Here is a 24,692-nt window from a genome sequence, read left to right on the forward strand (position 1 = left end):
ATGCTCATATTATGTGCTCCATGTGCACTCATTTTTAATTTTAAGAGATATTACATGGAGCTTTAAGTTATTGTTGGAAGCTTTTTGTGTCAAAAAGCTTTTGCAATATTGAATTGAACTTTCACTCCAAAAAAGCATGCTCCGTATGCATAAATTTCATTTCGAAAATATATTTTGGAAGTTTTTAATATTTTACATGAGTTTTTATATTAAAATTTTAGCCTTTTATACACAGGGGCTTTCACAATGAAACATAGAAGCTTTCACGCTTTTATACTATACGCATTGTATTCGTGAATTGCATTTTATCTTTCAAACTTCTTATGTTCAAAAACTTTTCCAAGATTCTCAAAAGCTTTTTGTGTTAAAAAGCTTTCATGATAATTACTTGAGCTTTCACTCATAAGTACACTTTTTTATGTCTTTAAAATTCCTCAAACCTTCTTTTAAAAATGTATTCCCCAAAATTCTCCACAGTAAAACAAATTAATAATTTTCAAAATAAATAGCGTGAATTTAATAAATATTTTATGAAAATGCAAAGTAAATAATTTTTTTATAAAAATTTTAGCAAAATAAATAAATATTATAGGAAAATTATTTTAAAACTTTTACGCCTATTTATTTCGAACAATAACAGGCATTTCTCGTATTTGCCGCTATCCAATCCAGGTAGCGACTGACACGCGTGTAAATTCCCGGTGCATTTGGTCGAGCGCAGCCATAACCGAAGGAAACAACACCCGCCTGGCGGTAAATGCCATCAAGCACAATCAGTGGGCCACCACTGTCACCTTGACAAGCATCCTTGCCACCTTCGCCGACATAACCGGCACATAACATCGTGTCCTTAATCATCGACTTATACGAAGTAGCACGGCATTGAGCATTCGTGATAATCGGTACTACGACCTCACGCAAAGTACCCGAGACACTACCATCCTGACTGGTTAGACCCCAGCCAGCAACGACAGCCTGTAATTGAAAAAAATATATACACATTTAGACAGAATCAGCTTGAGATGAGTGATAGTTCAAACAAACCTCTTTGAAGTCAAAATTGTGTGCTCGCGTCTTAGGCAAACACACCGGTCGAATGGGATCCTTCAACGGTACGGGTTTATTCAGCTCAATCAAAGCTATATCATTGACCAAAGTATTTGTATTGTACTTTTTATGTATAGCAAAAGAGATGGCGCTTCTCATTATGCCTTTGCTCTTCGTGGAACGATTTATCTGCAATAGTCTCACGGTAGTCGTCATGACTTTTTGGCCTTTAACGCAATGCGCAGCCGTGAGGACATAGCGATCATTTATCAGTGAGCCGCCGCAGTAGAGAAAACCATTCATGAGTAATTGTGCGGTCCAGGGGTATTTATTGGTTTGCACGACAGTGCCACCAACGATGCGATTTTCATTCGGCACGCCGCAAGCTGGCAAACGAAGATGAAAAATAAAGACATACAGCAAGAGAGAGAAAGAATGAAGGAGTGCGCGAAAAAGATAGCAATCGCAGCGGAAAATATTTATAGATAGTTGGAACAGTTAACAGAACGATGGAAGTGGCATTGATTGAAGAAAAAATTCAAAATTATTAACTTTTTCCATCTCTTTTTAGTATCTCAAAACTTACAGCAATCAGCGCATTTTTTGAAACGCAAATTACTCGAGTCATCATCTGTGAATTCACCATCTTCAAGATCGCTACCGCCCAACACCGAAGAGAGTATTTGCTCTTTCTGCTCATTTATAATGTCATCGATAAAATCACCCATTACACCGGGTGGTGGAGTGCCACTGGGCTCACTGCTGTCAGCTTGACTTTCGGCGGGTAAGGTGGGTATGCGCGCAGGTGGGCGTGGATAAAAGTAACCGCTGAAATTTTGCGCGGGCGCTTGTCCGGTAGGAGGTGGATAATAGTAGCCAGTATTGTAACCATTTTCCTGTGGTAAAGCGGCAATTTGATTGTACGGCGGTTGGTAGGAGTAGCCAGAGTCCTTTGGTGAAATGGAACATTTTTTATTATTGAAAAAATTTAATGTTGATTAGTCGATTTTTTTGAAAAAATTTTTAAAAAGTTTAAGTATTTATTTCATTTGTTGTGTTGGAAATCATATTATTTTATGCTTTTATTTGTTGTTATTTATTAATTTTTCTTTGTTAAATTTTATTTGTAAATTTTTTATACATTTAAATAAAATATTTTAAAAATGTTTAGTTTTCACATTATTCGTTGTGCCATTGTTCGTATTTTTATGCTTGTATTTTTTATTATTTATTCTTGGGTTAAAATTGATTTGAAAATTCTATATTAGATTTTCGAAATTATTTTTTATTAAAATGACATATTTTTCAAAAACAATTTTTTTTTATTTTTGTTGTGACTTAAAATAGTCAAACTGTTGGAATAATAAGTAACATTTCTATTTATTCATTTTCTTAGTGAAGAAATCCAATTATTAACCAAAATTTATTATTTTTTATTTTAACACTGTTTTTTTTAAATTTTTTAATTAAAAGAAAATTAATTTAATTTAAAGAAAAAAAATTCATTTTCATATTATTTATACATTTTTTAATTAAAAAAAAATTTTAAGATATTAGTGTTTTTATAAATTAAAAAAAAAATAATAATTTTCTCGTATTTGATTTTATTATCATCACTTTTCTATATTTCATTTTTTTGGATTTTCAATTTTATTTTTCTATTTTAGAAATATAAATATTTTAATAAAATTAAAAAAATTATTATTTTATTTTATTAAAAAAATTAATTTTATTTTTTTTTTATTTTATTTTTTTTTAATATTTAAAGGCATTTGATTGACTAAAACTGAAATAAGTTACAAGGACTTCTGGCCATAATTTTTATATTTTAAATTTTTCTTAATTTAATTATTTAATCTTTATGTATTATTAGCATCACGTTTTTATATTTCATTTCAATAATATTTAATATTTTATATAATCAAATTTAATTATTTTTATTTTATTTTTATGCTGTATCATAATTTATTAACTATTTCATTTTATTTATATTTATATATATATTCATAATTAAATTTTTTTTTTTAATTTTAACACTTCCTCCACACTACCGGGCACTTTCATTTACCCTCACTATCACCATAATTTACTTTCATAACATTTCACCAAATATTTTCCAGCACACTCACCGCACTTGCAGCGTTTAATTGGAGCACCATTACGGCCCACATAACGCACTTTAGCTGCCACATTTCCATGATTGACACTGACACTTAGCACCGTCAACTATCACTAACCAATTCACTACTAACACGCAACACTTTAACTCACACTGTCACTTCAAAAAGAACTCACTGCAGTTTCACAAAATTGTATGCCGTTTAAGGTCTGACCTGTTTTCTGAAGACCTTCCGCGCTGCGCAAGGCTCATGGATCAACTAAAGAAGAAAGTTGCCCTCGGTCGCTTCTTATATGCCACAAGAAGTGCTGCGCTCAAGTTCCTAGTTACCTTTTTCGGTTTCGCAGACACAAAAAAAAGGAATAATAATTAAAAAAGAACGGTTGAATTCTTGCGATTATAAATGACTAAACTGTTTTGCTATGCTGGGACGCACTTTATTAACCTATGCTACACTGCTCTTCAAAAGTATTGCTACTTTATTGTATTTTAATTTTATAATTTTTTTTCGCCACTCATTAAATCGGTCAAGAAGAATGCTTAAAATATTCTGAAGGCTATGCGCACAAGTCTGCGGAGAGCAAGTGTAGCCGTTTTTAATATTTTTGCTTATTTTTAAAATTTTTAATTTTTTTTTCGTTTTGTGCAGCATATTTCTAGTTGTATATTTTCTTGTTGTTTTTATTTTTCACCACTTTTAGCTACTTTGTTTCACAAATTTATGCATTTATTATGTTTTTTGCTAATTTCTTTTAACCTCATTTTTCATTATGCTTCTTTGACATTTGCCTTATCTGCTTGACCCAATTAGTTTTCTGTTGTTTTTTCTCTAATAAACTTTTTTGAAGATCTGCTAAGTCTCATTAGGTGTGCATTTTTAATTATTTTTCAAGTTTTTCTAGTGTCTTTCATTTCTTCATTTCATTAATTTTCTTTCATTTTTCTTTTATTGTTCTTTTGTGCTTTGAGATAATATTTCATTTGATTGCCGAATCAAATTTGCATATTAGATTTGCCAATGTTGCAAAGCTACTTATTACTCCTAATACCATCTATTTATAAGCAAAATAATTTTTGATTGATGTCCGTATGTCACGTGACTTCATTTTCTCTCTAGATCACATTATTTTCATAATTTAATCAAATAAATCTTGAATAGTCTGAGATAAAAGAGATAAGAAGAAAAAACTGTAATGCATGTCCCACCATCTGGTAACGTCATAATGTCATTAAAAACCGTTAGGAACATATTCGAAAGCGCGAAATTAGTTTCGAAAGACCAACTGGGACGATCATCCATCATAATGCCCACGCTAGTCGATTCCACGTAACAAGAGAGCATTACAGGCCTAGATTTTAAGCTGAGAGACAAAATATATGAGAATATTTTTATGTCGCTACAACGAGAAAAGCAGCAACATTCTTCGGGATACACATATTTTCCCAATTGGCAGCATAACCTATAATCTGTCGAATATGTTTTTGATAAAAAATTCTCTTCCGCTATTCCTCTTTCCTTCAGCTATTGAATACCTATATATACTGCAATCCTTGCTCGCTAAAACATTTACAAAAAAACCCTTCATCTGAAATTCATCCCTCAGAAATAGTCATCATTGAAGCTGTGGTCCAATTGTGAAAGCAAAAGCAAAATCACATCACATATAACCTCATTTATAAGTGCTTCTTGAGCTTACAATGGCCGGTGAGATAAGCGACAAGTAGCATGAGTTTGTCCCGTAGGAGGTTGATTATATGTTTAAACCTTTTAAGGTTGTAGCCACACATTAGCATTGTGGCATGGCGCATGCTTTGGAGCTGTTGCCGATGAGAGGAATGAAAGCTTCGGGTCATGTTGGTGGATGCTTCGAAGCGGGCGAGCCCATCAGCAATTCATTCCGGCTATACCTTTGTAACCGAACACACATCCAGATAAGATGAGATTGGTTATGTTCTAATAGACTGTTCAGCCGTTCTATACACTTCGATTTGATCTCGTACGCAGAGATCGCTGTGAGTGGCTCAAAAGAAGTCGATGTTTTTTTCTTTTTCAGTTAAGCCGGATATCTAAATTAGGTTTTTAACACAAGAAGTGGAGTAATCCCTGCGTAGCCGACTACCGGCTTGGTCAACGAAATGTAGTAATCGCTAGAAAGCTCAGAATGGATTGCCGTTTATAAAGGCAGAGCTTTGGAGGTGGAAATGGCAGTGGCAGTAAGGGCTTATGGTGTCTATAGTAACGCTTGTACTCTCTACTTTGAATCCAGCATTGTCTAAATAGTCCTTTTGAAATAGAATGACTAGAGAACATCACTGAAGTAATTTCGATGAATGCTGTGAAGTTGACGGAAGAATTGCCACCGAATAAAAATGCGAGTCTGTTCAAGTAACGTAGACCAAACTGTGATGGGGGTTCTTTTGCATCGATTTACTCTTCAGTTTTCAACTAAAAGCATTTGCAACATTTTAGTGCTTAAAAAGCTTAAAATATGCCCCGACTTACGCAATAATCAACCGATGTTGAAGGTGAACTCGGTCACCGTTAAAAACCAATGAAATAATTACGCTGACAAATTATGCGATAAGATAAGCGACTTCCATAGATTTGTTGCTGCAAAAATGTTTGCATTGCTACTTCTTGTGGTTGTGCATATTCTATTGACTGTGTTTGAATTTTATGACGTTTTTGTTGTTGCTATATGCTTTTCTAAAGCCGCCAATCAGCAAATTACCGATATCTCTGATGGCAGCGCCGATAAAATTTGACTGTTGCAAATCTGTAGTTGTTGTGTTTCGCAATTTCGATACGATTTGTGTGTTGTTGTTGTTTTTTTGTTACTGCTTTGGCTAAGTTAGAGCTCTCAAAGTGTTTTGCCGACTTCTAGCTGCCACCAGCACGGCCGCTTTTGGTCACTTTCGCAATAGCAGTGCGATTGCGGGCGATAAGATTGCCACTAGGTTTGTAATTGTTGCTACTTACTTTGCAACACAGCCGGCAGCCGACATAAGAAGACGCAGACGCACGTATAAACACACACAAATTTACGCATTTATAAAAAAACCGCCGGCTGCTGGCTTAAAATGCTGTTACATTGTGCTGGCGGCTATTTCTGTTACTGCTGCTGTCGCTGTTGTTGGTGTTGTTGCTTTGCTTATCTGTCGTCGCTTGCTCTTCAACATCTTCGTGCTGACCCAGTTCAAAGCAAGTGGAACGAATTGGCCAACAGCGTGTGGAAGACAAAATTAGCAACAACAACAACATGGACAAAGACAGCAAAAGTAATAGCGTAAGCGGCAATGTAGCAACAACAGCAGCGACCAGCTTAACAACAATAACAACACCACCATGCAACTTGCCCATTAGTTACAACAACAAAAATTACGTTTTTATTTAACAGCAGAAAGGCACTTGTTGCAAACAAAAGTACCGTTAAATGTCTGCTTTTGCCCAATTCTTAGTTGTTTCACTTCCGTTTGAAGTGATATTCTTGCTTTTGTAATATTTGTTTTTTTTTTTTATTTAAAAATTTATAAAAAACTATTTATGAATTTCAAAAAATTTAAAAATATACTTTTGATTTTGAAAAAAATGTAAAAATTAATTTAAAAAACTAATTTTGAATCTGAAAAAATATGTAAAAAACTATTTTTGAATTTCAAAAAATTTAAAAAAATATTTTTGATTTAAAAAATGTTTAAAAATTATATTTGAATTTCAAAAAACTTAATTTTTTTTGAAATTGAAAAAATTTTAAAAAATATTTTTTATCTAAAAAAATTTAAAAAAATGTTTTTGAATTTGAAAAAATTAAAAAAGTTAAATTTAAATTTCAAAAAACTTAATAATTTTTTTGAAATTGAAAAAATTTAAAAAAATATAATATATATATTTTTGAATTTGAAAGAAAAAGTTTAAAAAATTATTTATGAATGTTAAAAAATTCAAAAAATTTACTTTGAAATGAATTTTAAAAAATTTATAAAATTATTTTTGAGTTTGAAAAGATTTAGAACAATATTTTTGAACTTTTAATTTTATTTTTTTGAAGAAATCCTTTAAAGTATCCAAAAATATTAAAAAAAAAATAAATTGTAAAATTTTTCAGGTTTTTTTTTCAAAACTAAAAAAAACTCAAAATTTTAAATTTTTTTTTATTCAAATATCTAATTTTTTCCCAAATAAATATTTTAATTTTTTATTTTAATTTTTCCAACGCCGCTAAAAAAAAATATTATAGATTTTTCAACTTTTCTTTTTTAGTACTTTGTTTAATTTTTAATTAAAAAAAAATATATTTTTAAATTTTTTGTAAATAAAATTTTTTACATAAAACAATTTAATATTTTGCTTATAATTTTTTATTTAAAAGTAAATTTTTTCCGTTTTTTATTTTTATTTTAACTAAAAGCAAATCTCTAAAATTCAAATTTTATTTTAAAACTCTTTTTAAATTTTCATAAAATTTTTTTTTATTTCAATTAATTTTTTTTTTATTTTAAATTTTTTTTTAACTTAAAATTTTTTATTACAATGTTTTTTTTTTCATTTTGTTTTATTTTTTTTTTTTATATTCTTTTCCAGCGCCGCTAATTATAATAACAGTAGCCCAGTGCAACTAAACGTGTGGTAAATTAGAGAGCATATCAGCAAAAATGGTGAAACGGTCAGTTTTGTGCACTGTGGCGTGGCAAACGGCTAATTTGCATACAAAAATGGTGCAGCAAGTTTGGCGCTTAAGTCTTTTGTTTGACAAACGCAGTTCTTCTTCATTTTATTTGAAAGAAAAAACAGAGAAATCCCGTTATTTCTGCTTTTGCGATTAGCGTTAGCCTTAATCTCGCAATGTCAGCTTAGTTTTGGACCCAGTGGTGTGCCCGTTCAATCTAAACCACCAACAAATGCTCGCGCAGCCACCAACATCACCACTGCCTCGCGTCATTTATAACAAAACGTGTTTTATTCGCTTTTTATTTCTTTATATTTACATATCTATTTCATCTTTCTTGCTTTGACATTCACATAATTATTTTTATGTTTATTCTACCACAAATTTTTTAGATTTTTTCTTTGACTTTGGCACTTGAATAACTTTCGAATGCTTTTGTTCGGCGGCAATAAAAAAAATTCAACCACTTAAGAATATATTACTCGTATACTTGTATTTCAACGAGCATGAAGTGAGAGCGTATGTGAAGCTCAAATATGAGGGGCAAACTCACCTCATTGTGCATGTGTACATGTGTTTGTGCGAAGATGCTGCGCATTGCTGCTCTGCTGACCTAAATTTGTTAGAAGTTCTTCGTGTTTTCTCGCATTATGACCTTTTTTGTAGCTGCGAATGCAGTCGGAGACAGCTTTTACATGTATTGAAAGTATATAAGGCTGGAGTATTAGGAATTTATTTTAAGAGTGAACCTTAGATTTAAAGCGTGAACAGTAGACTTTATTAGTCGATATCAGTAATTTTTCCAACGTTTTGGACCGGTCGATTGGCCACCAAAATCGTATGATATCACACTGTTAGGCTTTTTCTTAGAGGGATATGTGAAGTCTGAAGTCTATGCGGGCTATTCCGCTTTGAGTTAGGCCTTGGAGCAAAACATCACGCGTGTCATTCGCCAGTTATCAGTCGAAATGCTCAAATGAGTCATCCAGATTTGGACTCAATTAATGGAACATCTGAGACATAGCCGCGACCAACATCTCTTTCAAATGTCCTCAAAAGATGAATGGCAAACCATGTTCTTTCGAATGATAATAAATATTCCACACTGAATTTAAAGTTTCTGTGTTTTTTCTTTAAAATACTATACTTTTTCGAATCGAAATGTGTCACTCTTTAGTATAACTACTTTTTATTTGACCTCTAGCAATTCTTAGTTCTTTTATTTTACATTTTTTATATAAATTTTCTGCCAAGTACAATATCTGTTGAGAATAATTTTCTCAAGCCTATCAATTTCCAGTACTGTCATGATCACCATAATTGTTAAGTCATTTATACTTGTCTACTAGTTATTTGCGGTGACTAATTTGTGGTTGTAATGAAATGTTTCTATAAAAGATATTGAAATTCTAGTAAACCACAAGCGGTGTAGTTTATTGTTGCAGTGAACTCACAAATATAGATGAAAGGCATATGATTTATAAGCTGGCTACTTGCTTGCTTTGTACTGTCATTCTACTGGTTTATGGCTTTCATAGCAAGTAACTCAAAGGGATGCAGCCATTAAGAGGGTTGCATTTGGTATATGAAGCTTACGAAGTTCAAGAAAAAGTAGTGAAGATTCTTAAGGGTTAAAAGTATAGTACTTAAGTATTTCAATAGTATGGCTTAATAATTGCAATATGTAAGTAATGTAATTATCTTGATATAGGAAAAGAGTAGGCTACGGTTAGGTTATTAGGTTGGTACGGATAGGTGAGATCCCTCGTTTGTCTTGAGATAAGAATAGTTTAGGTTAGGCTTAGGTTAAGTATTTGCTTCTGACGGGCATCTCACTTGGATTATCCTGAGATATGAGAAGTTAGATTAGGTTTAGGTTAAGTGTTTGGTCCTGGCAAAAATGTCACTCGCATTGCTTAGAACACCGTTTAATTGTGGTAACTCCAACTCCTATATAATTAATCACAAAATATTTACAAAACTCGTATGTTGATTTGTAAAGGTCTTGTGATTAATTATATAGGAATTTGGAGTTAGTTAAAGGAAAATTAAATAAAAATTTTCCGATTTCATTAGCATAAGAAATTTTATAATTTGAATTCTCAACCAGTTTAAATAATTAAAAAATTATTAAGTTAATAAACAGCAATAAAAATAACGTTTCTATGCCTTTAAATTAAAATAAAAATATTTTATTAAACTAAAAATTACTTCAAATAATTTCTTTCATTAATATTCAATACTAATACTTAAATATACAATCTCACTAGTTTTCAATATTTTATTAAAAAGTTTCGAAATAGCAATAAACAACAACTAAATTCATCATCATTAACTCACACGTAATCAATTCCCAACTGGTATTTTTTATGCAGAAGTGGTTGCCAATTAGTTACGCTTTTTTATTGCCGATTTGAAATTTCAACGTGACACTCCCAACTTTGTAAGGTGATTCTGAATTTTAAAAATTTTATTGCCCTACTATTTGTGCACGATCGTTTATAAATTACCATAACTTATTAAGAATTAAATGGAAAGCCGAATTAGAATGAATTTTTTTGCTGAATATGCAAATGAGAATGTGAGAAGTAGGAATAAAAATGAGAATTACGGGCAGTTGAGAGAATAAAGTATTGAGAAGGCAATATATAATTACAATGAGGTAAAACTATTTTTTTTCATCAAGAAAAATAACTGAATCATAAACAAAATTATATAAGCAACAATATTAGTGAAGTGTGATGAGTAATTTTTGGGGGGAAAAAGTATCAGATACATGTATAATATATACTCGTGAATAATGTATCTCTGTGGAGTGTTATAGTATTGCTCGTAACTGTATGTATCTGCTATAACTGTGTTTGAAATATTATTTATAACTTTATATAATATTTTTTGTATACTTCGATGTAATAATTGAAACTTTGAAGCCAAAATTTAGAGTGATGCCACCTCTTGACAAATTATGATTCAAAAATTAAAATATTTTTTTTATTTCTTTTGTAACTTTCTTTAAATTTTTTTAAATTTGCTTTTATTTTCAGTTTAAAATACTTTTTAGACAGAGTTGCCAACTGTTTAGAATTTTTAACATTGTAAAATTGTTAAACTAAATGAATCAATAAGAAAATGGGAATCAAATAAAAGCAGTTTAAAAAGCCTCTACCAAAAAATATTTGTAGGCAGGGTTGCCAACTATTAAGATACAATAAAATTTATAATGATGCCACTTGTTGAAAAATTACTAATAAGAACTTTAATATTAAAAATTGTACAAGGCAAAGACACTAAGACAAAAGTATGTTTTTGCGAAAACTTTCTGTTTAAATTATATAGAGAGGGTTGCCAACTGCTTACAATTTTCAATATAGTAAAATTTGTTAAATGAAATGAATCAATACAAAATGAGTACCAAATGAAAGCGATTTAAAAATGCATGTAACAAAAAAATATTTGTAGGGTTGCCAACTATTTAAAAATTTCAAATACAATAAAATTGATAAAGTAAATAATCTATTACAATGATGATGAGAAGTATGGCTAATAAGTAAAGCGATTTATGAAATCAGTCAATTAAAACTAATTTGCATTAGAGATCTGGCAACTCTCTATGAGCTAAAATTTGTAACCTAATTAAACTAATAAATTGAATAAATAATTACAATATGGGTATCAAATCAAAGCGAATGAAAAAACTTCGCATTTAGCAATGTTTGGAAGAAAAGTTGCCACCCATGACAAAAATTTTATGCAATAAAACTGAAGAGCAAAAAATTATTACAAAATATATAAAATATATCAAAATGAGGAGCATATTTTAAGAAATAAATATTTTAAATAGCGTTGCCAACTGCTTAAAATTTAAAACAAATATGCTTGAAAAATATAATTAATAATTGCAATATAGGTATCAAACTAAAGAAGCTTACGAAGATTTGGGTTAAAAATTTTTAACAGTCAAATTAAAGCGACTTATGATATCTGTAAATTACAAATATTTTTGAGTAGAGTTGCCGCTGCTTCAAATTGTTGACCTAATACAATCGATAAAAGCTTATTTAATAACTACAATGCGGGTACCGAAGTAAAGAGGCTTTGAAAATTTTTGTTAAAATTTTTTTTCTTTTAAATAATGTTGCCACATGTTTAAAAAATTTTAATTAATAAAAAATTAAAAAATACCAAACTATATGATTTATTACAAAATTTCAATAAGGGTATCAAACTGAAAGGATTTAAGAGCGCTTACCATTTAAGATTTTATTTTTTTTAAGAGTTGCCAACTGTTTAAATTCTTACTGTCTCAAAATTGTTTAAATAACTAAACATTGCAATATGGGTATCTAACTGAAAGGATTTAAGAAAACTTACGGTTTAAGATATTATTTTATAGAAGAGTTGCCAACTATTTACAATTGTTACTGTTTTAAAATTAACAAAATAAACAAAAATTTCAATATGGATATTAAACTGAAATTATTTAAAAGAGCTTGCGGTTTAGGATATTATTTTTTTAAGAGTTGCCAACTATTGAAAAAAATTAATATAAATTGCAAGATTGATAATGATGAGCACTACTACAATATGGATGTCAAACTGCAGTTGTTTAAGAAAGTTTACAGTTTAAGTTACTTTTTAGTGCGAGTTGCCAACTGTTTCAAAATTGTATTGTTATAAAATTGATATTGCTGATTTTTTGAAATATGGGTATCAAATGAAAGCGAAAAAAAAATCTAAAAAAAAATTATTTTAGACTTTAGTTCGTGCAAATTAATTAAAATCTAATGATATTTTGTAAAACACAATTTTAAAAATATTTATTTTCGATTTTAGTTGAAAAAATTTCGAAATTTTCAATTAATTTTATAAAAAAATATAATTTTTATAATTACTCTTTTTTCATTTTTTTAATTCATTTTCGCTTTTAATTAATGAAAATTTCGCAATTTTTTCATTTCTTTTTCAAAAATTAATTAATTTATATGAAAGGGAAACCATTTTTTACCAAATGCATATATGCAAATATATGTATTTCCATACTAAATACAAACAGTACCAGCAGATATAGTTACAACAACATAAAAAATCCGTATAAGTGAATTCACTTTTATTTTCCTTCGACAATTTTTTGCACCTACTCATATTACAATGCGACTGTCAAGCATACACACACACATAACACCATGCCGCATTACAAACGGCTTTACATGCAACTATGACTTGGACACACAACGGTAAAATGGTATGCTTGTAACAGTATCACCGCACAGCGGACACTTGCTAGCGGCCAACGGGCAACACACGCCTTGAATGAACGAGCTATAGCGACAAAAAGCGCTTACGGCATCACTGAACAAAGCGCAATGCGCTTGGACACCGAAAAGGAAGAAGGTGGAACGTATGTAAGGCACTAACTGACGCCTGTAATATAATCAACACGCCGAGTTGTAAGCGGGCGAGTCAATGTGAACGGCAAACGGCGAACAGCCAACAGCTGAGCGCTAGCGGTCAGTCAGTCAACCGACTGTCCCTCAACAGTGCAGCTACCAGTGCTATACAGCACTATATATTCACATAGACAGACATTATTATATATGTAGTTGGTTAGGCAGTGCGACGCACTCATTAGTCGGCGTCTTGGCGCACCAGCTTGTACGTCCCGGTCCATTTATGGCGACTCACATTACCAATGTCGCAAGAACGTGTTCGGACGCCAAACGCGAACGCCACAGCGGGTTGTACTCATACTTATATATATATATAATACGTATATTCTTATATGTGTATATGATGTTTGTACTAGTGCGCAGCGCTTAGTTATAGCTGAGTTGCGGCAGCGTGTCTTGGCTACATAATGAACTCCACTCAAGTGGTGTTTGTTGGCAATTAATAAACAAAATAGCTGAGGCACAACAACAGCAATGGCAGCATAATATAATTAAGCAACAATAATAAAAACAACACACAATGGTGTTATAATGAAAGCAGAGTATCAAAAAATTGGCAAAAAAGGGTAGCAAAGTAAAAGTGGTGGCATGCCTAATAAGCATGAGGTGGCTGGTGAAAAAGGCGCGCGCACACAAAAGGAAGAAAAAATTAAAAAAAAATCACAAATAACGTGTTAAGCAAAGTCATGCTTTAATTGTTTATTTTTTGTTATTTTATTTTAATTTTTTTTATAAAAAAAAATACTTTTTCAATGTTCCTTTATATCACGTACCCCTATTGTCCATATTTCATATATATAGACACACACAACCAGCCTTTTTATACATGTCATATATTGCTTATATATTAAACCTGACCACTCACAACTTGCCATTTCATTAACCCTGCATTACTAACCTCAAATCATGTCGCATGGTTACTAACCATGGGTCTTATCGACCCTCATTTGTATTATCTATTAAAATCGTTTAAACTTATAAATTGCTAAAACGTATACGTCTTTTAGTATATTGTAGTATTTTATTGTTAAATTTATAAAATGATGTGTTAAAAAATTAATTTATATACTTAAATTGAAATTAAGTTTGTATTCATTGCAACATAGCTAAAAAAGTGAAAAAAAGGTTATCCAGCTAGATTCCGCATAAAATGATAAGTTTTAAAGATATTGACTTCAAATAAAGTGCATTTGAAACCTGAAATATAAAAGTAAAATGTTAAAAAGAAAAATTGGAATCACTTATGCAAAAATTTTTCAATTATGTAATCTAATCGACTCAGGGTATTTTTTAAAACAATTTTTTATGCATAATATTTTACATGTTTGTTATTCTTATTGTTTATAAACGTTTAAATATGTACAAATTTAGATTACACATATATCTTGCGTTAAAAAATATTCTTTATTTTTTGTTAATTTAAAAAGTTTGCGTGTCTGGGTCGATTCGACCCTAAGGTTAGTAATGGAGGGTTAATTAAGTGTCGCAGTGAAGTCAATGTGCCACGCATGCGCACAACGGTAGGCGGCACAAATAGTTCGGCCGCCAGCTGTGCGCTGACACACCTTTCGTGCATATGACGCATGGCGCGTGCTTTCGTTCCTTATTAGATGTTGGCGATATGTAAAAAAATGTTGATTTGCCTTTGGAAATAATGAGACAGGCAATTAGCGGAGGTACACGAAAATCTGATATGAGACAGAAAAAACTATATAATTACATATACTTGTACATATGTACGTCGATACTATAGTATAATAGAGCAGCCGAGCTTGCTGTCAAAATTATTCACTATGTAAATTTGAGCTTTTGATGACTCAATTCTAAATAGTCTGTTAAAACTTCAGAAAGAAGTTTAAAACTACTATCGGCAGTAAGGCGAAGTGAACCTACTACTGAGGAGCAGCAAAATCCAGTGCTACACTGACGGCTCGAAAACACATGAACGCATTGGAACAGGTATTGTGGGACCGCATACTAAACTATGCATACCAACGAGATGCTTTCTGAGCCTCTTTAGAGCCGAAGCCTATGCTATAAGCCCATGAAATAATATTTAGTCCAGTGAACCCAATGGCGAGACATGAGATGGAAGTAGGCTAGGTTTAGCGTATTTAAGACCCGCACTCTGGCTTTCGATGTTACCTCTTACTATAAGAAAAAGTCAGTGTGTAGAAATTAGTCTCCAACTGAACTATCGCATCCAACGTATCGCTATACTATGTGATAGTGAAGAGACCCAAAAGCGATCTGAACCTATGAGATTAAATCGCTATTAGTGGAGAAGGGTATAGTATATGAAGGCTGAACCGCATATCACTTGGCAATCGTATACACCTGATCTGGGTGGCGAACTAACTCAAAAAAAACCTAAATAAATCAGACTATATCTTCCAAAGGTTGGATTTTAATAATGACTTCCAGGTGAGAATATCCTCTAGACGACATAACAAGTGTATGGAAAAAAGGCTTATTAGGAAGAGGTGAAAAATTCCTCAATCTATGCCGACAGTTTCAAAAAGCTCTGCGAAGTAGGGACAGTGGAATACTCTGCAGATCTTGATATTTCTTTCCATCCGTCTCGCATTCTCATTTAATATCTGACAAGCAGAAATATTGGGCATAACGAAAGCCATCTCAATAATAACGGATCTAGAAGGCTACCATATATACTTGTTTGTAGACTTACAGTCACCATAAAAGGTCGCTGAAATGACTCTCATTTTATCATTTCATCCGCATTGAAAAACTCAGTATATTACCTAGAGTGTTACACTGAGCTCAAAAGCAAACTTAAGACTAATTAAAATTGGATATAGCAGGGCAGGGTCGCTAATTTTTGGAAAAAATCTTGGATGCAATCTATTAGAAAAAGAAGATAAAATAACCAAAATTAAAGAGCGATCCGAAGTGGGGAAGAAGAAAGTACTAGGAGTAAAGGGCTAAAAACGGTACGATTTTCGGTAATATTACAATCGCTACTTGCTGATTACTAAGTATCTCAAGTTAAAAAATATTCTCTGAAACTATTTGACAATCTTTTTTAACAATCAAACTATTTTTATGAAAGTAATAATTCCTCTCAACAGTGATCTGTAATCGCCTCTCACATTTCTGTTAATTTCTATATAAATCTGTCAAAAATCAAAACACAATTTTCTCAACCATTTCGACCAACCCACCCAAACTGACCACTTTATGGCACAAAAAGACTATAATTCCCAGCTAAATTACCTCATTAAAATAAAATGTTCTGAATACTATCACGCTAAATACCTTTGCTATAATGCCACTTGTTGTTATTATTTTTTGTTGTTGTTAAAATGATTTGCATTATTGTCTATTAATTATCTCCCCTGCCTTTCAACTGTTTATTTTTATTTGGCTACTCGTGAGTGGGCGATTACGCTTTATGACTGCAAAGCATTACTCATTGAAAACATTTATTTAATTAAATATGCAAAAACGTGCCCCGAAGTAAATACCATTTTTGAATTGTATGGTAATTTAATAATGGTTACGCCACGAAAAATGCTATAGAACAGAAATAAAGTGATATAATAATTGCTGAACCAGAGCAGTATGAGAGACGATTTTTTTTTATTATTAGAGAGAAAAAATAGAAATTAAAAAAAATAAATAAAATAAATAGAAAAATTAAATAAATAAGAAACTATATAAATAAAAGAATAAAACAAATAAAAAATTAATTCTTTAAAAAATTAAATAAATAAGAATAACCATGAAAGTGGAAGTAATGGAAGTGGTTTAGTTCTTGCTTCAAGCAGAAATGTGCTTTTTGAACACAGCCGTTCTCTTGAGGAGATCATTTCTCTTGAGGAGATCATTTACATGTAGTACATTAGAATATGTGATTTATAGAGCTGCTTGACAATTAATAATTACTTTTTTTTATACTTTTTTTAAATACTCAACCATACCAATACTGATAGTGTGTAATTCAAAGCTATTAAATTGATTACTATAAGTACATTTCAAGAAGTTACTATATTGGTCACCTCGCAAAATTGACTGGAAAGTAATCATAAATATGCTAATATTTCTAAAGAGTTACTTCTTAAGCTGGTCGCACTGCAAAAGTAATTGATTAGTAATCATAAATTTGTGATTACTTGTATAGAGTTACTTTTTAAGCGAGTCAGTCTGCAAAAGTAATTGAAAAGTAATCATAAATTTATGATTACTTGTATAGAGTTATTTTTTAAGGGAGTCAGTCAGCAAAAGTAATTGAAAAGTAATCACTAATATATGATTACTTGTAAAGTGTGTTTTTTTAAGGGAGTCAGTCAGCAAAAGTAATTGAAAAGTAATCATTAATATGTGATTAATTGTATAGGATTACTTTTTAAGTGAGTCACTCTGCAAAAGTAATTGAAAAGTAATCATTAATATGTGATTACTTGTATAGGGTTGGTTTTTAACCGAGCCACTTTGCAAAAGTAATTGAAAAGTAATCATTAATATGTAATTACTATTATTACTATTATAGGGTTAATTTTTAAGCTGGTTACTCTGCAAAAGTAATTGAAAAGTAATCATTAATATGTGATTACCTATATAGGGTTGATTTTTAAGCGAGCCACTTTGCAAAAGTAATTAAAAAGTAATCATATATATGTCACTCTGAGTAATTGAAAAGTAATCATAAATATGCTATTTCTCGTATAGGGTTAATTTTTAAGCAGCCACCTTGCATAAGTAATTGAAAAGTAATCATAAATATGCTATTGGCAGTGTGCGGTGGATTTTGAAAAAAAAAATAATGGCTTGCCAATAATGTCTATCATTACTTTATGCACCTATAATACTTTATATTAACCATAATTACTAAAAACATTAACTTTTCAATTTATTAAATAACACATTTAATCGCTAAAAATTACAGAAGAAATAATTATTCAAAATTTATGCTTTTCAAGCGCTTAACTGTGCAATATTTCATCACTGCAAGCGGTTTATGTGCTATTAAATGTACCATTAAAAATTATTTACACTCCGTAACGAAAGTGATAAACCCGTTCATTGGAAACATATTTCAAAACTTTGAAAATTTAATATTCTCAAGCAGCAAATTGAAAATGAGTGCTCAAAGAGTGAAGAGTGAGTTCAATTGCATAAAGATAAGTTGAATTTTTAAATGCAAACTTTTACCAGCTGAGCGCCCACTTTTCGTTTCAATTGTAATTTGTTTCCAATTTTATAGTAATTATTTTTCATATAATTACTTGAACCGTTCGGAGCACTTATTGGACTTGCTTGCTTTTTGCGCTCAGCTTCTTGGCCTCTTAGCTTCAAAGGCTTAATTGTTATAATTGCTCGCTTTGCTTGGCCTTGAAATACCACGCTCGGTCGGTTAGCTGCACCTCTACTACAGTTATTTCATAGAAATAAATAATTTTATTGATTTAAACTAACTTCTGCAACGGTAATAAATACATATGTACATATATGTATGAATATTTCATATAAGCAGAACTCAAGTCTTGACGTATCTTACATATAAAGGGTGATTTTTTAAGAGCTTGATAACTTTTTTTAAAAAAAAAACGCATAAAATTTGCAAAATCTCATCGGTTCTTTATTTGAAACGTTAGATTGGTTCATGACATTTACTTTTTGAAGATAATTTCATTTAAATGTTGACCGCGGCTGCGTCTTAGGTGGTCCATTCGGAAAGTCCAATTTTGGGCAACTTTTTCGAGCATTTCGGCCGGAATAGCCCGAATTTCTTCGGAAATGTTGTCTTCCAAAGCTGGAATAGTTGCTGGCTTATTTCTGTAGACTTTAGACTTGACGTAGCCCCACAAAAAATAGTCTAAAGGCGTTAAATCGCATGATCTTGGTGGCCAACTTACGGGTCCATTTCTTGAGATGAATTGTTGTCCGAAGTTTTCCCTCAAAATGGCCATAGAATCGCGAGCTGTGTGGCATGTAGCGCCATCTTGTTGAAACCACATGTCAACCAAGTTCAGTTCTTCCATTTTTGGCAACAAAAAGTTTGTTAGCATCGAACGATAGCGATCGCCATTCACCGTAACGTTGCGTCCAACAGCATCTTTGAAAAAATACGGTCCAATGATTCCACCAGCGTACAAACCACACCAAACAGTGCATTTTTCGGGATGCATGGGCAGTTCTTGAACGGCTTCTGGTTGCTCTTCACCCCAAATGCGGCAATTTTGCTTATTTACGTAGCCATTCAACCAGAAATGAGCCTCATCGCTGAACAAAACACGCGCGCGAAACACATTTCGAACCGAACACTGATTTTGGTAATAAAATTCAATGATTTGCAAGCGTTGCTCGTTAGTAAGTCTATTCATGATGAAATGTCAAAGCATACTGAGCATCTTTCTCTTTGACACCATGTCTGAAATCCCACGTGATCTGTCAAATACTAATGCATGAAAATCCTAACCTCAAAAAAATCACCCGTTATTTGATTTAATGTTTAGTAGTCTGGCCAGTTCGTGACATTTCGTCTTATACCGTTAGCAAATTATTCTCAATAATTGCAGAAATAATTTATAAAAGTGACAGATAAATTATACTATTTACTTTTAAATGAATTCTTATTATTATTATTGCTTTAAACTTTTTATGTTTTATATCATTAAAGCACAGTAGAGAGAAATAGCCTGCATCAGTCCACATAAGAAATGGGGTATCATCAGCTGGTTATATTTATAGTGGTTGGAGTTTTTAGTATAAGATAATATTTTAGAAAACAGTGCAATGTATAGTATATTTTTGACGAGGATGGGCCGACATCAACAATGGCCAAGGAATGACTGACAATCAGCAATGTTTTGCTTTGTGTTTGGTGAGATTGGTAGGGAATCATCAATTGGGGAGCCGCTGCCTTTCGTCCAAACTCTTCATTCGGACCTGTACTGTAAACAAATGAACTGTCTGAAGAAAGCTATCACTCTGAAGCGATCTGCTTTGACCAACTGAGCGCCCACTTTGACCAATACTTAGAAGAGGAATTGAGTTTTATCAGGTCAACGTCTGTGTGGTCTATACCGATAATGACTCGGCAGAAGCTGCGGGAGCTTGGTCGGGAGGTTCTTATGCATCAAATTTACAAAAAAAAAGAACAAGTAATTAATTTCGCTGCTAAGTTGGTACGACTGTCCTTAATAACTATGTCAAATATGACCGCGATCTGTCAACTAGTTTGTTTACAGCAGCTGCTTAAGTCGGTACACCTCGGTGTGCATTGCGATTTTTACAATGGATAAAAGTATCGAAGAAAGAATTTGCATCAAATTTTGTATTTAGAATCAAATTTCCTGTGCGAAAACATTGCACTTGTGAGAAAAGGCTTACGGTGATTCAGTTTTATCAAGAACACAAGACTACGAGTGATACAAAGGCTTCAAAGACGATCGAGAGGTCGTTGAGGACATGCCTCTTTCTGAATGGCCTACAAAAAAATAAAGAATATGGTGCCTGAAAATCGTCAGACTAGTGTTAGAGAGATGACAAGAGAGTTCGACTTCTTACGGAAGTCCAATCGAATGATTTCGGTGGATATTTTGGGTATGAAACGCGTTCTTGCTCGACTCGTCCCGATAAAGCTGAATTTTTTTCAAAAAGAGTACCGTAAACAAGGCTGTTTGGACATTCATGGAGAGGGTTTACAACTACCGATAAGACATTGGTTTATGAGTCAAGTCAACAATCATAGGACTGGAGGGGAAAAAACGGGCCAAAAACAAAACAAACTCAGCCAAAGCTCCTGAAAAATCATCTTGCATTTGTTCCGGAGGGACAGTTGGTCGACAAGAAGTTCTATTTGGCCTTATTGAGGCGTTTGTGTGAGAACATCCGTCGAATACGGCCATAATTGTAAGAGAACACTTCATGGATTTTTCATGATGATAATGCACGATCGCATCGTGTCACTATTATGATCGAATTTAAAGCCAGAAACGCAATGAAGACCACCATCAATGAATCACCATATTCATCAGATTTAATCCGTGTGACTTTTTTGTTCACCGAAATGAAGTTGCCACTCAGTGGAAACCGTTTTTAGTCGATCGAAGAGATAAAACAAAATTTGCTGAAGGAGCTGAAGGCAATCCCAAAATGTGCTTATGAAAAGTGTTTCGAGGACTGGAAAAGAAAAGCACCCGTTAAGGCAACCAAAGTTTCAGTGTAACCGCAGTCAACATTTTTACTTATTTTCCCCACAATTTTTTTTCAGTGTAGTTCATAAATTTTTTACTAAACGCAGTTCACATGTTGTAACTCCCACTTACGGCCACATATCAAACGGTTCAATTAATTTGCTGTGGAAATTTATGCAACGGCACACGATTTTTCCGGATTGTGTTTTTTACTACAAATTACAGTACATATATACAGAGATACATATCGAGATATATGTGTTCATATGTATTTATGCAGTTTTTTTTGAAAATTCACTTGCATTGTTGCAGTTCGTTTTCTAATTACTAGCTTCATTGTTGTAGCAGACTTTTATGCCGTTAATTGTAAGTTACTGACTCACTCGACTACTGTTACACAAACAAACATACATACAGACAGTGCAGCATATAAATATAACCTCAATAATGTCCGTTCAATCGACTGTCCGTTTAAATGTTGTTCGAACTGTCTATTAAGCGGACGGATAGCGAACGAGGGGATAGTGTTGAAGGCATAAAATTGTGCAACACAGTACGCTTGCCGTTTGGTGGCAAGTGGGGCGTGTTGTTGCCACGGCAGCCAGTGGCTAATGGCCAGAAATGTAAATGTAGCATAGAATAGCATGGAATAGGAGAACAGTTGCAATGACAACTTTTTCCATGCAACTATTGAGCCATTGAAGCATTGAATGTTTCGAAACTAGTTTATCACTGTTCGGGTGTGTTTGTATGTATACCTGTTGGCGCGCCACGCATGCGAGTTTATTGTGTCTTACCGTGAACTCAAAATGGGTCAGTGGTCTCGCATGCGATTGGCTTGATTACATAAATTCTATATCGGTTTTCAACAAACCGAAACGCCACAATGCACTTTCTAGTGAAGTTGACTGTGCTTGGCAAAGATTTAGATATATGTATACTTATTAGCAACCAAGAATGCGTGAGATTTATTTGTTAATGCTCTTAGTGGCCTTTTTAGTGGGTTGAATTGAACTTTGTTGTGGGCTGTAACCCTTAACTTGTGGTAAATAAAATGTGGTGGATGATAAGGAAGTGTTAAGTCGTTGATGTGGAGGTTGTGATTCTCTTCGTACCACACATTGTCTCATTTTGAGGTAGGTTTAGGTCGAGGTTAAAACGCTTCACTCGATACTACAGCCACTTCATAAAGGAATACTTAATGATAAGATGAAGGTTATGATTTCCGATGTTTCCTTTTGGATGGCAGGACAAACCGAAAGTTTGTAAACTTAACTTAACTTAACCTTAACGTAACTTAATTTAACTTAAACTTAACCTGACTTAGCCTTAACATAACTTAAACTTAACCTAACTTAACTTAACTGAACTGATCTTAACTTAGCCTGACCTAACCTAACCCTACTTTAGCTTACCTAACCTAACATAAGCCTATTTTTTTAACTGTTTACAATATTATAAATAACAAGTTCTGTTAAAATAAAAAAAAATAATAATAAAACAGAAAATTATAATTTTTTTTTTTAAATAAATGAATAAAATATAAATCATTTTTATTTAATATAATATTCTTTTTTTTTAATATAAAAAAAATTAAATGTAAATAACTTTTTTTTAATAAAAGATTTTTTTAATTTAAAAATAAAAATATATATGTTTAAAATAAAAAATATATTTTTTGTGGGATATAAAAATATTTTGTTTTATTTTTTTAATGAAAATTATTTGTTTTTTTTTTTTATAAGATACATATATATCATGAAAGTTCAATTTCGCGATTCACCAAAATAAAAACATTTTTTTTTACCACCACTTAAAAAAAAAGAATGTATAACAGTTCCTACAGTCCGAAAAAAATCTGATCTATATTTTGCTGCCCTTCTATTACTTACAATCACTTTGCAACTACCGTTGCATAACGCCAATACCTTTCATTAAGTTCAATGTCCACTTAACGCTAAACCATTTGTCAACACCTCCCAAGTTCACTGAACTTTATTGCTCTGTGTTTTATGGCAAGTGGTTACTAGGTATGCCGTTTAGTAACCCAAGCAGTTGTTATTGTTCTTGTGCTGTTTTTTTTTTTGTTATTCATCTTCTTCGTACATTTTGAACACATGTTCTGCATAGCTCAATGACTAGCCCATATAGCTTCAGAGTGGTAAATATTTGTATGTAATAGCTTATGTAACCAACTGACTTTGTTTTTACCTGCTCGTTGGTGGCAACTCTAATCTGCACTACAGTTTTAAGCACCCAATGCCTACTCCGAATACTACGAGTACTAAGTGTCGGCTTTTTTGCTTTAATTGCCGTTTTGTTGCCTTTTCATTCGCTTGTCACCTCAAAACTTCTATGTGAATTTACTTTTTTTCTCGCTTGTTGCAACATAATTTTTTATGAGGCCATAAAATTATGTAATTATGCTCGAACAAAAGCTGTGTTTCTAGATATGTGTATATAATATATTTGTATATTGCTCTCAGTGATGGACAAAGCAACATTTGGAGATAGTCAGTCAAATTTGTAGACTGTTTTATATTGGTATGTTGGCTTGGAGCCTTTCTAAAAAATAATTCCATTATTTTTACGATTTTATTGAATTACTTTTCTTTATTTTTTTTACATAGACCTTGGTGTTTCCGGTTCGCCCTATAGTAAGAGCGAGCTCTCCTTAATCACATCTCTTATATCTCCTGACTATTAAGACTTATCTCACTACAATTCTCAAATGGCAAATTCTGCTCTTCTCTTATATTTTCTCTTCAGCATTATTTTTCACCTTTTCTTCTTCAGAGTTTTAATTCTTTTATTTATTTCAAAGTTTCGAATTTTTTGAGAGGAAAACTTAACTGACTGTGTATATTTTGAGTACCAGTGCCTCTGACCGCCAGACCTCTGTGAGTCTTTAGTTTTTTTTATTTATATGAGAGAGAGAAAGTGTGGGAAAACGGAATATGTACTAAAAGTTCCTGCATTTCTTCTAGTACATATTCCGTTTTTTTTTCCCTCACATAAATAAGAAAAACTAGAGACTCACAGGCACTCCCAGTACATATTCCGTTCTCTTTCTCTCTCTCTCTCTCATTCGCCCAAATTTATTCAAGTTCTTCCTGAATATCTCTTAATGCATCTTGTTTTCTCTCTCTCATGCACCTACTATTCCTGTCTCCCTCACATTTTTACTTCCTCTCCATATTACTTAATGTTTTTCTCTTATCTTGCTGTATAAAACCACAATTCTCAACCATTT

At 32.2% G+C, this 24,692-nt stretch overlaps 1 protein-coding gene across 1 annotated transcript; it reads right to left on the bottom strand.

Annotated features, from left to right (window-relative positions):
• Positions 1–497: 497 nt before the first annotated feature.
• On the bottom strand, positions 498–4,247 carry LOC105227928 (trypsin-1). The gene is made up of 4 exons (XM_011207496.4): positions 3,177–4,247; positions 1,634–1,997; positions 1,045–1,433; positions 498–975 (listed from the first exon to the last, which is right to left on the bottom strand). Exons 1-4 carry the CDS (start codon positions 3,243–3,245, stop codon positions 622–624), a joined length of 1,176 nt encoding a protein of 391 aa, XP_011205798.2. The 5' UTR covers positions 3,246–4,247; the 3' UTR covers positions 498–621.
• Between the last annotated feature and the right edge of the window lie 20,445 nt (positions 4,248–24,692).

Source organism: Bactrocera dorsalis, chromosome 5, assembly GCF_023373825.1.
Source record: "Bactrocera dorsalis isolate Fly_Bdor chromosome 5, ASM2337382v1, whole genome shotgun sequence".
In the NCBI taxonomy this organism is placed as follows: domain Eukaryota; kingdom Metazoa; phylum Arthropoda; class Insecta; order Diptera; family Tephritidae; genus Bactrocera; species Bactrocera dorsalis.

Coding starts and splice junctions, on each gene's coding strand:
- LOC105227928 (XM_011207496.4), bottom strand. CDS start 3,245: ATGGAAATGTGGCAGCTAAAGTGCGTTATGTGGGCCGTAATGGTGCTC. Junction 1,998..3,176: donor AATTAAACGCTGCAAGTGCG/GTGAGTGTGCTG, acceptor ATTTCACCAAAG/GACTCTGGCTACTCCTACCA. Junction 1,434..1,633: donor CAAAAAATGCGCTGATTGCT/GTAAGTTTTGAG, acceptor TTCGTTTGCCAG/CTTGCGGCGTGCCGAATGAA.